Source organism: Calidris pugnax, unplaced genomic scaffold (assembly GCF_001431845.1).
Source record: "Calidris pugnax isolate Ruff unplaced genomic scaffold, ASM143184v1 scaffold183, whole genome shotgun sequence".
Lineage (NCBI taxonomy): Eukaryota > Metazoa > Chordata > Aves > Charadriiformes > Scolopacidae > Calidris > Calidris pugnax.
The window spans coordinates 3,117,836-3,133,645 of record NW_015090930.1 but is presented as its reverse complement, the minus strand read 5'-3'; the positions used below and the strand labels follow the sequence as shown (position 1 = coordinate 3,133,645).

At 42.1% G+C, this 15,810-nt stretch overlaps 1 protein-coding gene across 1 annotated transcript in view; it reads right to left on the bottom strand.

Annotated features, from left to right (window-relative positions):
• SLC6A5 (solute carrier family 6 (neurotransmitter transporter), member 5) overlaps positions 1–15,810 on the bottom strand; it is a 41,048-nt gene that overhangs the window by 18,111 nt on the left and 7,127 nt on the right. The window contains exons 6-11 of the mRNA XM_014951583.1: positions 15,359–15,532; positions 14,248–14,389; positions 13,705–13,837; positions 11,467–11,601; positions 8,959–9,062; positions 6,253–6,377 (exon numbers count right to left, since the gene is read on the bottom strand). Coding sequence (XP_014807069.1) covers positions 6,253–6,377; positions 8,959–9,062; positions 11,467–11,601; positions 13,705–13,837; positions 14,248–14,389; positions 15,359–15,532 — 813 coding nt within the window. The remainder of the gene's footprint in view (positions 1–6,252; positions 6,378–8,958; positions 9,063–11,466; positions 11,602–13,704; positions 13,838–14,247; positions 14,390–15,358; positions 15,533–15,810) is intronic.

Sequence of the window (15,810 nt, the reverse complement as noted above, 5' to 3'; positions counted from 1 at the left end):
AATGAGCAACCCAGCCTTAGATCAACATAGCAACCACCCACACCTCAGTACTCCAGGGATGACTGGGAAAGTAAATACCCTTCTTTAACTCATCAGCACACAGATAAATGAGAAGGAGAGAACATAACAGATGCACGGAGCTGATACCTGACACAAGGTAATAACTACAGAGGATCTAAAAAAATCCAAAAGAAATTCTGAAATAATGCACAACAGAAAAAAAAAATAAAGAGATGGAGGTCTTGTAGAGCCTTACTCAGGAATTTTCCTTTCTCTGTTGGTTTGATATATTGGGGTATAATTTTTATTGACTGTAAAGAAAAAAATATTTCTACAAGATTTAGATTTGCCAGGGAGAAAAGGCTGCAGTAACGTGGCGGTAGCGTTACAGTAGATGGCACTTCTTCTCCATTTATCCCAATTAAAGGAGTGCCCGTTTCAAATGCTCTGAAGGATGTTTCCTGTCAGGCAAAATACAAATGAGATCCAAGTTGTGCTAATGCCATGCCCCATGCCACGAAAAGGGGCTCCAAACACACTCTTGTCCTGGCTATTTCTGATCTAGGTTACTGCATTTCCCACAGCTCCCCCACACTGTTTCTGTTCAGGAGAGAACTGTTGCCATCTCACCTACTGCGAAAAACGCAGTTGTAGCAGGATGTGAAATAATCTCCACAGACAAGTTGTGAAGGGTTTGGAGTTTGTTCTGAACAGAAGACAAATAGGAAAGTTCATCGAACGGTTTGGGTTGGAAGGGACCTTAAAGATCATCTGGTTTCAACTGCCCTGCCATGGGCAGGGCCACCTGCCACCAGACCAGATTGCTTAAAGCCCCATCCAGCCTGGTCTCGAACATTTCCAGGGGAAGGGCATCCACAGCTTCCCTGGGCAACCTGGCTCCAGTGCCTCACCACCCTCACAGGAATTTCTTCCTAAAATCCAATCTAAATCTTCCCTCTTTCAGTTTAAAGCCATTACCCCTCATTCTGTCCCTCCACTCCCTGGTAAAGAGTCCCTCCTCATCTCTCCTGTAGCCTCCTTTAGGTACTGGAAGGCTGCTATAAGGTCTCCTGGGAGCCTTCCCCTCTCAAGGCTAAACAACCCAAACTCTCTCAGCCTGTCCTCACATCAGAGGTGCTCCAGCCCTCTGAGCATCTTCCTGGCCCTCCGCTGGACCTGTTCCAAGAGGTCCATGTCCTTCCTGTGCTGAGCACTCCAAAGCTGGACACAGTGCTCCAGGTGGGGTCTCACCAGAGTGGAGCAGAGGGGCAGAATCACCTCCCTTGACCTGCTGGCCACACTTCTCTTGATGCAGCCCAGGATAGGGCTGGCCTTCTGGGCTGTGAGTGCACATTGCTTGCTCACATTGAGCTTCTCATCCATGAACATCTCCAAGTCCTTCTCCTCAGGGCTGCTCTCAATCCATTCTCTGCCCAACCTGTATTTCTGCCTGGGATTGCCATGAGGTTCACACAAGCCCACCTCTCAAGCCTGTCGAGGTCCCTCTGGATGGCAATCCCTTCCCTCCAGCGTCAACCACGCCGCACAGCTTGATGTCGTTGGCAAACTTGCTGAGAGTGCACTCAATCCCACTGTCCATGTGTCTGACAAACATGTTAAATGGTACTGGTCCCAGTACTGACCATCCAGCCAGTTCCTTATCCACTGAGTGGCCCCATCCATCAAATCCATGCCTTTCCAATTGAGAGACCAGGATATCATGCGGGACAGTATCAAATGCTCAAGTTCTGGTAGACGGTGTCTGTTCTCCCCTTACCTACCAATGCTGTAGTGCATTTGTAGAAGGCCACCAAGTTTGTTAGGCATGACTTGCTCTTGGTGAAGCCATGTTGGCTGTCACCAATCACCTCCTTATTTTCCACGTGCCTTAGCAGAGATTCCAGGAGGAAGAAAGTTAAAAACATGGAAAAAAAAAACCAAACCCAAACCACCAAAAAAATACCCCAGCAAATATAGATGACTTCGTAAGTGTTGATGCCTTTAAAATGTGCTGCAGAAAAATGGCTTTTTGGAATAGGACGGTACACATAGAACTACTACGTATTCATGAACATGTGCTTTCATCCCTTGATTAAAGATTTCTTCTTCACTATTAGAGATAAGGGCTCTGTTTGCACTAGCTTCCTACATGTAGGAGTTTAATTATGTCTCAGAATAATGAGTTCCTATTAATCACAATTTTAGGGAAAGTTTAATTATAGAATATGAAAGTGCACATCTCTCCATCCCGGCCCCTCATAACTCTCCAAGGTAGGACATGCTCAGGAGCATCCAGACACAGGTGAACAGTCACAGGGGGACTGGCTCCCATCCTCTCCATCTTCAGAGATTTAGGGGCATATGAACTCTTTCTAAAAGGCTACTAAAGCCAGGAAAAAGTCAAAGGTTTTACATGTGTTGAAACAGAAAGATGTCAAATGACCTTGAACTTTCATTTTACTAAAATTTTTCAACTGGAGTATGTTCTCAAATAAACTGAGAGACTAGAATGAAAATAGATTAACCTGTCTTGCCCTCCATGAAAAAGCATTTTATTTGTTCATCAGGTGCATGATTTTTTTGCTGAAATGAAGATTCTAAATGAAAAAAAATATTATGTATTTCAGATTAATATTTTAGGAGGAAAAAAGAAAAAAAAAATCCTTCTGATTTCCATTAACAATTTCATTCAAGGTTTTAAAACCTGAAGGGAGATCAGTCCTTAAACGATCTTTAACCCAATCTTCTGTGATTGAGGGACAGTCTTCCTTATCTCAGGCACTCTCTTCTACCTCCCGGGTCTGGGGTTCTTAAGGGCCAGCCCTGCAGTAAAGACTGAAGTAAAGAAGTCATTCATCAGCTCTGCCTTCTCTGCATCCTCCATCATCAGGGCACCCATCTCATTCAGCGGAGGGACCACATTTTCCTTTGTCCTCCTTTTACTGCTGATGTACTTGAAGAAGCCCTTCTTACTGTCCTTGACATCCCCTGCCAGGTTTAATTCCAAGCAGACCCTAGCCTTCCTCATTGCATCCCCGTGTACTCTGACAGCGCTCCTATACTCCCAAGTGGACAGTCTTTTTTTCCACATTTTATAAACTTTCTTCATCTTTCTGAGTTTTTCCAGAATCTCCCTGCTCATCCAAGCAGGTTTCCTGCTTCCTTTGCCCAACTTCTTGCTCTTAGGGATGTACTCATCTTTAGCTTGGAAGAAGTGGTGCTTAAATATTAGCCAGCTCTCTTGCACCCCCCTTCCATCTAGAGCGTTAGCCCATGGGACTACTCGAAGTAGGTCTTTGAAGAGGCCCGAGTCAGCTCTCCTGAAGTTCAGGGCTGTAATTCTGCTTTTTGGCCTACTTCCACACACAATCCTGAACTCCACCATCTCAGGGTCACTGCAGCCAAGAATACTCTCAACCTTTACATCCCCAACCAGACCTTCTTTGTTTCTTAGTACAAGGTCCAGCAGAGCATTTCTCCTCATTGTTTTGTCCACCAACCCCTTAAAATAGTTTCTGTAACTACAGTGTGGTTTAAGATTTTGGGGCTAGGTGTTTTTTTTTTTTATTTGCCGTTCATTTCAGGATGGAGGTAGAATTGAAACATTAATGGAAACATTACTCCTAAAACACCTGGCCTCACATAAGGTCTAATCCAGCCGGAAAATGAAGATGACAGTGAAACTTTTCTGTTCCCATTTAGCTAGCAGACCAAAAAGAAGAGACGAGACACTAAAGACTGAACTGACATCGCATTAGCTTGCAAGTGCAGTATCCCCTACTACTTGACAGGGTCTAAGACATGGACCTGTTTGGAGCAGGTCCAGAATAGGGCCACAGAAATGATCACCTCCCCTATGAGGACAGGCTGAGAGAGTTGGGGTTGTTCAGCCTGGAGAGAGGTGGCTCTAGGGAGACCTTACTGCAGCCTTCCACTACTTAAAGGGTGCTTATAAGAAAGATGAGGGAGAGAGTTGGGGTTGTTCAGCCTGGAGAGAGGTGGCTCTAGGGAGACCTTACTGCAGCCTTCCACTACTTAAAGGGTGCTTATAAGAAAGATGAGGGCAGACTTTTTATCAGGGCCTGTTGTGATAGGACAAGTGGTAATGGCTTTAAACTAAAAGATGGTAGATTTAGACTATATACAATGATGAGGGTGGTGAGAGACTGGCACAGCTTGCCCAGAAAGGTGGTAGATTCTCCATCACTGGAAACATTCAAGGTCAGGTTGGAGAGTGCTCTAAGCCACCTGATGTAGTTGAAGACGTCCCTGCTCACTGCAGGAGAATTGGACTCAATGACCTTTAATGGTCCCTTCCAACCCAGATTATTCTATGATTCTACTCGCTATCAAGAACAGTTTGCCAGCTGACCATCCTATAAAATTCTCCTCTCAGATCCTCTAGTTGAATCCACAGCCTGGTTATAGCAGCCCATCCCAACATGGGTGCAAGCACCAAACTAACTCTCTGTGACTGAACTGCAGCTCACAAGCTTCCCCTCACCTTAACATCTGGGTTACCATGTATCAACCAAAGGAGCTGCAGAAATTACATGTGACCTGGCACCATTATTTGCATCTCTGAGGTCAGAAGTACTGCAAAGTCTGCTGGATTATCCATGTTTCAGATGTTTCAGTTTACAGAGAAGAAATAAGCAAAAGATAACGAACAGCCCCTTTTTTTTTCCTTAACCAGCAGCATCTTGTTCCCTCCTCTGTTGTTCTCCTCCTTTCACCTGTAGTAGCTGATTTCTAATAAAAAATTAGAAACATTAAAGTTTTGAGAAAAGGCACTTTCCAAGAAAAAATAAAGAATGCTTCACTGCCTCTTGTTCCTACAGCTACAGGATTTCTGTGTCATGTTGTCTGTTTTGCATTTAGCTCCCACAACATTGTTAAATGCAGATTAATCTTAATACCTAATTTATCCAGAATGACACACAAATGCTACCATAAAGAAAACTGTAAAGTTGTCTTCACTTCTATCTGCTATTGTCAACTCACTGCTACAATTTCTGAATGATGATGCTCAGTCAGTCAGGTATCTTAGGTTATAAGTAGCACCCTGCAGCATTGAATTTATCCACACAACAAACCCGTCAGAAAAATGTCTAGTGATAACGCAGACAGTGAAACACATCACGTATAGAAGCCATGAGTATGCAATATTCATTTTTTTTAACTCTGCCGTCCTCCCGTTTAGAGCTTCTTCTTACTTTGTGCTACCATGCTTGGAGGTGTGTAGCATTGGGAATCATCCCCATGGCTCATGGAGAAGATATTAATCACTTCCTTTTAGTGCTTGGAAATGACTGGATCTGTGCTGAAAGCTGATTCAATACACTTAAGATCCTCATGCGCACAAAGAAAAAGCTATGGTAGGGGGACTGTAAATATATACACAAGTTATTACAAAGTTATTACAAATCTGTCTTTTGAACACAGTTTAAAATCTGGGAGTTGGCTTAGGAAGTCCCGCACATTTCACAGGAAATGTAGGACTAGACTGAGGTTAACAATTATCCCTCCACAGTCCCATCAGATTTTTCCAACCCTTTAAACTTCTCTGAATCTTATCCCAAAAGCTTCTCCCTTCCGGTCTCCTGCTACTTCACACCATATCATACATGACAGCACCAATTCTCCCATCAGTCATTCTCTTCCCATTCACATTCAGCTCCACCAGTTAAGACCTTTCAGATCCCCATTCATAACCATCCCACTTCACTAACCAAAATCTTCTAATCAGTTCTTCAGAAATTTGTTACTTTTCTGTGGAGGCAGCTCCCTGCTCCCCGCAGTGCAGAAGCTCAGTCCACCTCTCACACCACATTTCTTCCACCCCCCGCAAAGCGAAGCCCACTGTCCTCTCATTCAAGATTCCCACCATCAAGGACACCTTTACCTTGGAAGACCGGACAAGGCAGCAGCAGAGACAAACGAGAAGGCCAGTGACCACTTAGACTACATGAAGGAGACATCTCACCCTATCCCCCTTAGATAAAGATCTGAAATGAGTCTCAGCTTGCTTCTTTCTCTTACCAAACAAGCGATAGGAAGGCTTCAAGAAATACCTTGACTTCCCAGTGTACCTTCTCCCATACTGAAATGCCTACGAGTAGTTCGTAGGCAAACTAATCCACTCCAGTTTGAAGCTGTCATTCCCACCTCCAGTGTCAATGTCATGATTAAAAATAGAGCTGAAGTTGCCACTAGGTGCTGCCGAAGCAACAAAACAGCAGCATACCCTACCTTGGTCTGCCACAGCTTCGATGTTCACTTTGAGCTCATTTGCCATGAAGCCAATCACTGAGAAGATGACAAAGCCCGCAAATATACTTGTGGCACTGTTGGTACATGTGACTATCAATGTGTCCCTGAAAAGAAAAAAACAAGAAGCCATGTCACCTTGTTGCAAGACATGCAAGGGAAGGTTTTGTACACATTTCAGGAGTCTCTCTCATGAGCACACACATCCTGTGGGAACGCTGCTGAAGGAACACTTTTACACTTATCAGGTACATTTGATGCTGATCAGAGATGACAGGAGTCTTCACACCATCACTGGGAATCAGCTGTGCAAGGTCCCATCACCCACGTGCCATATAGGAAGCCACAGGCCACACAGGAGGAGAAGTACTTCTGCTTTTGGCCTCCCTGAAGAGGATAGCAGTGATGATATGATCCATAATGCAGTGTTTTACTCTTTGCCTGATGTGGGTATCTGCTTACCGTATTACATATGGACTAACCACCACCATCCAGATAAGATGATTTTTGTCCTGTACCTTTCCTATATTTATACATAAAAGTTCAGGGTTAAGCTTTCTGTACCTTGCAGGGCTCATTTCAATGCCTGCCCATCTGTAGAGGATTCACTGGTACGATTTTCTGTTGTTATTATTAAGGGAACCTAAAGAAATCCATACCTGAATGTCATATTCTACTGGGCTTGTACATGTGACTTGACAGGAAACAAGCCCTCATGATCCCCATCCATAATTATTACATTCTTGATAAAAATTTTATTTTTAGTTCGCGATATGTGTGTCCAGAAGACTTCCCCTTGAAATATTACAACTTAGGAACACACTCACCTTAAAGTGGTTGGCTTTTGGGGTGGGTTTGTTTTGGTTTGTTTTCTTAAGTTGACTAGAATTGCTTATTCCTACTGCTACTTGTTTGTCAGGAACAGAATGAAATACAACCTGAAAGGCTGTCAAGAACCTCACTGAGCTGACAAACTTTTGGAATCTCTAACAGAGCATCTCTTACCAGGAATGACTGGGTCAATTCTTCAGGTCTACAGAAAAAAATGACAGTGTTCTCTTTGGAATCATAATGTGTTAATCTTCCTCCAAAACCCAGAAAAGTTTTAAGTAAAATATTTTAGGTATGGCTTATGAAGTGAATTTATGTAAATTTACTGCAATTATAGATTATTTAATCATGTTTAAAATGAATATGTAACTGAAAACTGCCATTTTATCTGCAGTACTAGAATGTAATGAATATAAAAATTGGAAGAGAAAACAGTCATGCTTCATTTCAGTATTCAAAATGTGTTGTAAAATTAAAAATATTAGAAGTAACTAAGCTTTTCTAATTATTTCTGCTTCAGTCTTCCATATCCCTCATACTAAATACATACAAAGCATGTATTTAGTATTAGACCTATAAGATTTTTATACTTTATTACCATGCCTTTCATTCAAAATTTGCATTAAAATTTCCCAAACGCCATGAAACATCGCTAAATTAATGCAGAAAGATAGCATGATGCTTCTCCCATTTTTTGCCCTGATACTCTGAACATATTCATTCACCAACAAAACAAACAAAAAAATAATCAAAGCTTTCAGAAACAGGACCCAGAGGACTGCTGGGCGGGAGTTACTGAGTACTCAACACTGTTACTCATCCATATTTTAGGATAATTATATTAAATTAGCTTTGAACAATAGTAGGAAATGTTTTTGAAATTCTTTTTTTAAAATCCCAATCCCCATTTCTTTTTAAAGGTCAGTTTCTTGCATACAGTTCTTAGAAGTTATAGGATATGGGAACTCAAATCCCAGGAAGCGTGTGCTTTGAAGTCTTGGTTCAGGAAAGATTTTCAGCACACCCTTGTCAGTCCCTGTGCAGGCTCTTGGCTGTCCTGAATCAGCAGCTCTGCCATTGCAGGAATCAGTAAAGATTTGCTTGAGCAGAAACAAGATTGGTTTTAAAGACAATAAAATAGCAGTGGAAATGTTCTAATAATGCCACTTGCTTCTTTTTTTTCCCTTCTGCAGACATTTATCTAGCACATTTTTTTATGAAAAACTATACTATGCCACCAGAACAGTGACTTTTTCCTTGGAAAAATAACTTTCGGTGATTACAAATAAAAGCGATCTTAAATTTCACACCTTGAAATAACTTTGTAGGTGTAAAATTCCAGAAAGAGTAATAGGAAAAAATAATTCCATTTAGGAGAGACAAAAATTACATATATGGAAATTGCACATTAAACTCATGCACATCTCACAATTACAAACTTCAGCCCATTCTACACACAGGTTGGTCTTCAGCAGAGGCTGCCAACTGGCAGGGTTTCATACCACTGCTCAGAGTTGTTGACAGCTTCCCAGATTGCTTTCTGACCTAAAACTGCTGATTCTGAAAATGAAGAGCCAACAGGGACTATAATAAGCCTAAGGCTCATCTTGAGAGTAGTAGATTAGGACCTGGGAAGAAGATAAAATATACAAAACTGAAGAAGATTAGAGAAACAGAACACAACAGAAAAAGAGAAAGAAGGGAAAAAAGAAAAGAAAAAGGGCGGGTGGGGGGGGAGAGAAAAGAAGAGGGGGAAAAAAGTAGAGGGCTTTTCAAACCAGATTTCTGCAAGTTGGAAGATAACTGGTTTTGGAGAAGATCTATAAAATAAGACCGATGGGTTTCACTCTCACATACCTGTAGCAATTATTATGGAATTTGTTGTAGGAAGAGAGAGTAATTAGACCACCCCATGCTGCAGATAAGGAGAAGAAAATCTGAGTGGCAGCATCCTTCCAAACCTAAGTAAGATAGACAGGAAAGGAACTAGCTTCAGGAAAGAGTCAGAAAGATCAATAACACTATTAAATGTTACTGATAGGGGATTAACACACAAGAATTGTAAATGAACTTGAGAGAAATGGATGTCAACAGAACATTTAAAAGCGAAATCCTACCCTGAAATACATAGTGCCCATTTGATGAGGAGTACTGTTCTTGCTGAGCTCATATAAAAGAACAATATAACCTTTGCTGTATATGGAAAGCACAAATATCCAATCTATATTGCTTGATACATGTCAGTTTGAGTACATGCAGCAAAGAAACTATAAATCAAGAGGAAAAAACTCCATGAGGTACTGATGACTTATCTGCATGTGGCCCTAAATAATACTTTATCTTCTTGATAAAAGAGCCTCGGTGTAGCTTGATGTGCTATTTATGAATGAGAGGGGTACATCAAACAGCATAGCATAAGGTAAGGCTCTTTAGACACAAGGGCCCAGCTTCCTCCCCTCAGAAGAAAAGACCTGCTCAGCTGAGTCTCTCAAAAAAAACCCAAACCAACAGCCAAAACAGCATTCCTTGTTCTGTAAGTTCTTCAAAGCCTTAAATGCATTTCGATAAAACATATCTGAATTGCCTGGAATTTCAAGGGGGTTGGTCTTACTTATCACCTGCAAAATATTGGAAGCATTGGTATTTCTATTTACAAACTTTCCTACAAAGTCTGATTTTCCACCCAGGTCCACAGTGCAGAAATGGAGATACACACAAATTCACAGACAGGTGTACTTATAAACACACTAAGCAGTTTGAAGATATTACTGAAATGCTACTTTAAAAGTCACCAGACAGCAACCAGCCAATCCTTTGTCTAATTGAGTGTAATACACAGCTATTATTTTGTTGAACTGCAAAGAAAATTGAAAACAGAAGCCTGCCTGAATATTATCGAACACTTACCCAGGGTGCCCATTTTGCAAAAGTCAGTGGTTCCCACCTCCTTTATTGCACAACGTAGGATCCAAAAATGCTCGTATTTAGTGCAAAATTAATTTGGGTATTGTTTGCAAAAGATTCAATACTCCCATCACCAAAGATCAAAATACCCATTATTGCAGAGATATTAAGGATATTAAGATCGGCACAATTAATCCAGGAAATTGTTTTCAGCTTTAATCACCAATCTATCAGTACAATATCACACCTCTATTGATAGAGGGGAAAAAATTCTTAGGCAGGGGTGTGGAAATCACCAGGTTTCCTGAGGTGTCACTAAAAATCCTTCTTATATTTCTAGAGAAAAGAGTCTGAACCATATCCTGGGCTGCATCAGAAGTGTGACCAGCAGGGTGAGGGAGGTCAGTGTCCCCCTCTACTCTGCTCTGGTGAGACCCCACCTGCAGTCCTGTGTCCAGCTGTGGAGCCCCCAGCACAAGGAGGACACAGACATGTTGGAGCAAGTCCAGAGGAGGCCATGAGGATGATCAGAGGGCTGGAGCACCTCTCCCATGAGGACAGGCTGAGAGAATTGGGGCTGTTCAGCCTGGACAAAAGAAAGCTCCAAGGAGACCTTATAGCCCCTTCTAGTACCTAAAGGAGGCTACAGGAGAGATGGGGAGGGACTCTTTATCAGGTAGTGGAGGGACAGAATGAGGGGTAACGGTTTTAAACTGAAAGAGGGGAGATTTAGATCAGATATTTGGAAGGAATTCTTTAGTGTGAGGGTGGTGAGGCACTGGAAGAGGTTGCCCAGAGAAGCTGTGGCTGCCCCATCCCTGGAGGGGTTCAAGGCCAGGCTGGATGGGGCTTGGAGCAACCTGGTCTGGTGGGAGGTGTCCCTGCCCAGGGCAGAGGGGTTGGAACTTGATGATCTTTACGGTCCCTTCCAGCCCAAACCATTATACAATTCTATGAATATATGCCATTGAGGAGTTAGATTAGGATGTATAGCTTAATTTGGGTTAACCTAATGTCTCATATGCATTATTCAGAACAAGATTTGCTCAATGAGTAAAATAGACCTATTCAGAGCATTTCGCAAGAAATGCAGATAACTTTTCTATGTTACCTATTAAAGGCTTCAACTGCTTGTTCAAGTCAAGGCAGCATCCAACAGACACCAGTGTATGAAAAAGCATACTTCTTTTTTAATTCCCTGTTTTCCAAATGCACCTACTCAGAGATTCAGGTGAAATATTAAACGTGAAGTAAATAACATATCTATAATAATATTCGTAAAAAGTGTTACGTGCACACAAACAACAAACATCCATTGTGACAACACTCCACATGAGACGAAGAACAAGTTTCACAGATGACAATCCTGCCTCTGCACATAGGAAATGCTTGCAACAGGCACTAAGGGTGAATGAGTCACACAGATTTCTAACAGAGTTAGAAGAGCAGTAGTAAGCCCACCATAGCATCAATGAGCTTCTCCCACTTTGGAGTGATGAAGTACCAGATTCCAGCTCCAGCTCCAGGGAGGGTTACTCCTCTTATAAGGAGGATGATGAGAACAACATAGGGGAATGTAGCTGTAAAGTACACCACCTGGACAAATAAAAAAAATAAATTTAAAAAAAAAAAAAAAATCATTGAAAGGGTTTCATTGTGTGTATATGAAAGGGAATACAAGTGCTATGCTATTGCCCAAATAAAGAAATTGCTTAGAGACAACAGCCAGGGGATAAACTAGGAAGACAATGGGGTTAATTCCTGAGAAATCTGAAATTTTATAGCTCTTCTTGCTGCTGGAAACAGGAATAACATCAATAGCAACAGAGGTAAGACTTGAGGTTCTAGACAGAGAGGGAAAGAAAAAGCAGAAATGGAAGTCTGGAGAGGAACAACAGGAATTTACAGCTAAATGCCCAAACTAGCACAGCACAATGGAAATGAAATGAGCAATGCCATTCAGTAACACTTGAAATTCTGATTTTTTTCCGATATATTTCTCTGTATTTAACTAAGCCTAAATACTTTTTTTTTTACTAATTATTACATATTACCATGAAATATTTATGGTGGCAATGCAAATAAAGGAAAATCAGTAGAACAATCCAGCTAGACCTAATCATCATTATGTCTAAATAAACAACAGAAGTTCTGTGTTTAATGTCTTAATAATTACCTAATACAGAGCAGAGCTCTGGGCAAATAAAATGGCTAGATCACAGCCAGTCAAGCTGTACACTCTACCCAAAAGCATTTCAAATCCTTTTCACATTAACCTCTGGATCTTACAGGGGCCAGAATCCTCTGAGCTGAAGTGGCTTTTGAAACTGCTTTCCCAGAAAGCGCTGTTTCAAGAAATTGCCCTAATTAATTTTTGTGCAGTGAATACACTGAACCCATCTAAGCATAAATAAAGGTTTTCTATCCCTGTGTTGTGGTTTAGTTTGTCTCAAAGAAGGACATCCTGACACCAAGGAGTCAATATTTTTCTTGACCCTTAAGATTCACTTAAAGAAATACCTATTGCTACATCCAAACTCAAGTTACTCTCCTGTACTTTGTCCGTTTCTTGACCCTGGCCCTTCATGAAACAGTTTTTCCTGTCACACTAACTTTTCCCTGGCACTCTGAGCCTCTGGCTTTTCTGCTAATTCCCAAGCCACCTCCCAACAGACACTGTCAGCTTCTAGATGCAAAGGGAGCTCTGGGAACTGGAAAAACTGTGTCCAGGTCTAGAAAACTCATAGCTATCTCTATGAGAAACAGGAATCCCCTATCTTTATCCCGGGTTATATCTAGTTATTCTGCTCCAACCTTTTTTCTCTTTTTTTTTTTTTCTTCTTTTCAATATACTCTAGTAAGTAAACTAGATTTATGCTATGTCATAATCCAACATTTTAATCTGCATGTTAAATTGCAGTGGCATTGATGGAGAAGTCTCAAATATTCCATCCCTGCAGGTTTCAAAAAAAAACCAAAAAAACAAACCACAAACCCACCCAAGCTGCTGAAGAAAAAGCTGCATTTTTCTGCTCAGGCAGCTGCATAGCCAATTCATATAGCTGTATCCATGCCAATGAGAGGACATGCTCCCTCTCTTGTCATTGCTGTTAGTCAGGAGGTGTAGCAGAAAGCTGCAGCTTCGAAGGGCAAGGGAGAAGGTGACACGTGAGATGTAGGAGAACCAGAGCAAGGAGCTGGGTTACCACAAGGAGGAGTTTTAGAAAGATGGCACACAAATACTTGGGGAAAAAAGGATACACGCTGTCACTGCTCACGCTCACCACAGACCACTTTAAATCAGTTCTGATTTTAAAACACGTTACTTACTTAACATCTTAAGTTACATCAAAATTTCCCCGACTACAGTGAAACGTGGGGTGATGGCAGAATTTTAATGTCCACCACACAGAACAGGAAAAGCTGCTGAAGGCACCTTTTTCCCATCCAACTGCTGAGTGCAGCTCAAGGGCTCATTTTAAAGTTACTGAAGCCTAGGGAACAAACTGTGAACCAAAATTAGCCTTTTTTTAGGTTTTGGGTAGTCAGGAAAACACAGCCAGGAAAAAGGTGTTTCATAATACTTAGCCATTTACTGAAAACAATAGTCAGTAATTCAGTGCCTTAAACAAGAGTGTGATTCCCTTGCAAGAAAGCAGCGTGCTGCTTCAAGGGAATGAGTGCAAATATTTTTCTTACTTTTCCTGATGACTTGATTCCTTTAGCAAGGGAGGCATATACAATCACCCAAGCTAGGAAAAGAGATAGTGCCAAGGGCCATCTAATCTCACCAGGATATTCAATCCCTGCCGAAATCTTCAATACAAAGTACCTAAGAATAATAAAAAAAAATAAATAAAAAGGAAAAAAAATTAATGACAGGAACTGCAGGCAGTGATTCAGTGCAAATTCTTACAGTGTTTTGTTTTGCTTCAGCGTTCTCAGTGGTTCCTCTAGAAGGTTCCAGTGACTCTCACCATGTATTATTTTATTTATCTGCATTGCAGTAGTAGATAAAAATGCCAAGCATGGGCCAACCCCCCAGCTGTGCTAAGCACCACAGGAACAGAACGCATAGTCCAACGTTTGAAATTTAGCTTTCATTATCCCTAGGCATTAAAAATTGGTATCATTTGTTGTCCTTAACCATTGTATTTCTAGTCTTCCAAACAGTGATTTGCTGTCTGCTGCAGTGGATTTTAGAGAAACATTAACAAGTCTCTAAAGAAAGAAAGATCTTACTTGAAGTATTCTTCACTTCCACTGACAAACGTTTTGTTTCCTTCACTGGTGAAGTTAACCATAGTCAAGTTTGGATAGGCACTCATACAGAAAGTGGAGTTCTTGATTTGGATTTTTGGGTGGTCACCGATAATGCAGGAATCTAGGAAGAAAAGAAAACCAAGAGAAAAATAACTTGTCTAGATTCTGTTTTCAGGTTGGGTGTAAAATGACAACAAAAAACATTAGATCACACACATTACTTGAGCTTTTGTCCCGTGTTAGATTTCTGGAACAGCTTGCTTACAGAAGCTATAAGGGTCTGACAGAACCGGGTCTTACGATTTTCCTCTTTATCCCAAATGTCCAAGGCATAAAAATAGTCTGAGGAAGTGAAGAGCTTCTCTCCACCTTCATGGAGTGCTCACTCCCCCTCTCGGGGGTCACCCTGCTCGGGGACAGGGCCCAGGGTGCAGCCCCGGGCCGGGATTAGGGAGTCCCGGGGTGCAGCATCCAACCCAGATGGCTCCCAGCCCCCAGGACAAGGGCTGGGGGGCATCACATCCCACTACCCATGCTGACACCTCTTCCAGAAGGTTATTGACTCAATTTATTTTTCATGTTATTGCATGTTTTGGGCCGTTTGCAAAAACGAGTTTAGCTTTTTCCACTAAACATCTTAAGATGTTCTCTGTCTTCTAGAGAAAGCAGAGGCTGCACCATTATCTTCCCTGCTTTCTCCCCTACACAGAGCTTTTATTCGGGGGGAAGAGGGAGGAAAAAACAACAACAAAATCCCAAACAAACAAAAAACCACCACCACCACCCCCAAAAAACCCCCAAACAAATAAACAACAACAAAAATCAAACAAACAAAAAAAAAAACCACAACAAACCAACCAAAAAAACCCCACCAAGTTGGGCTTTTTTTTTTTTTTTTTGATGGAGATGACTTCCAAATGATTTGGGTTCCTCCGTGCTGGGAACCTCACGGGGCCACAGGCATCCGCAGCCTCCACTGGCATCTCCCAGGGGCGCAGCTGAGCCCAGGAAAGCTCTGGAAACCCAGCAGGGCCACAAAGCCCGGGGGTGGGGGGGGTAAAATAAATAAATAAAGCCTGTCCCAACTTACCTAACAAAAGTTTGTTTTTATCTTTACAGTCTGGTGTGTTCCACGGGTTGTTACAGGAAGCCCAAGGTAGCACAGGTACAAAGGATGCAAAAAGGTAGAAAAGTGTGTAGCACAGAATAATATTGTAATATATGGCTATTAGAACCGAGATGATCAGCATGGCGATGCCGCAACCTGGGGAAAAAAAGAGAGGGAGAGAGGAAAATAATGCAAATTATTTGCCCAGGTGGAGGAAGGGAGCTGCAGCTGGTCCCGGCTTCCTCCGGCGCAGGTACAGAGAGCCTTCCCCCACCAGAAAAGGGGTTCCCCCACCAGAAAAGGGGTTCCCCCCCGTGCAACCACCGCGCTGACGCTGCTGGGACCAGGCAGCGGGAGAGGCCGTAGCATGCGGCTGCGGAGCGGGGGCGCAGGGAGGCGGCCGTGCTTAAGCCATGCAAGAGTGGAGGGGGGGG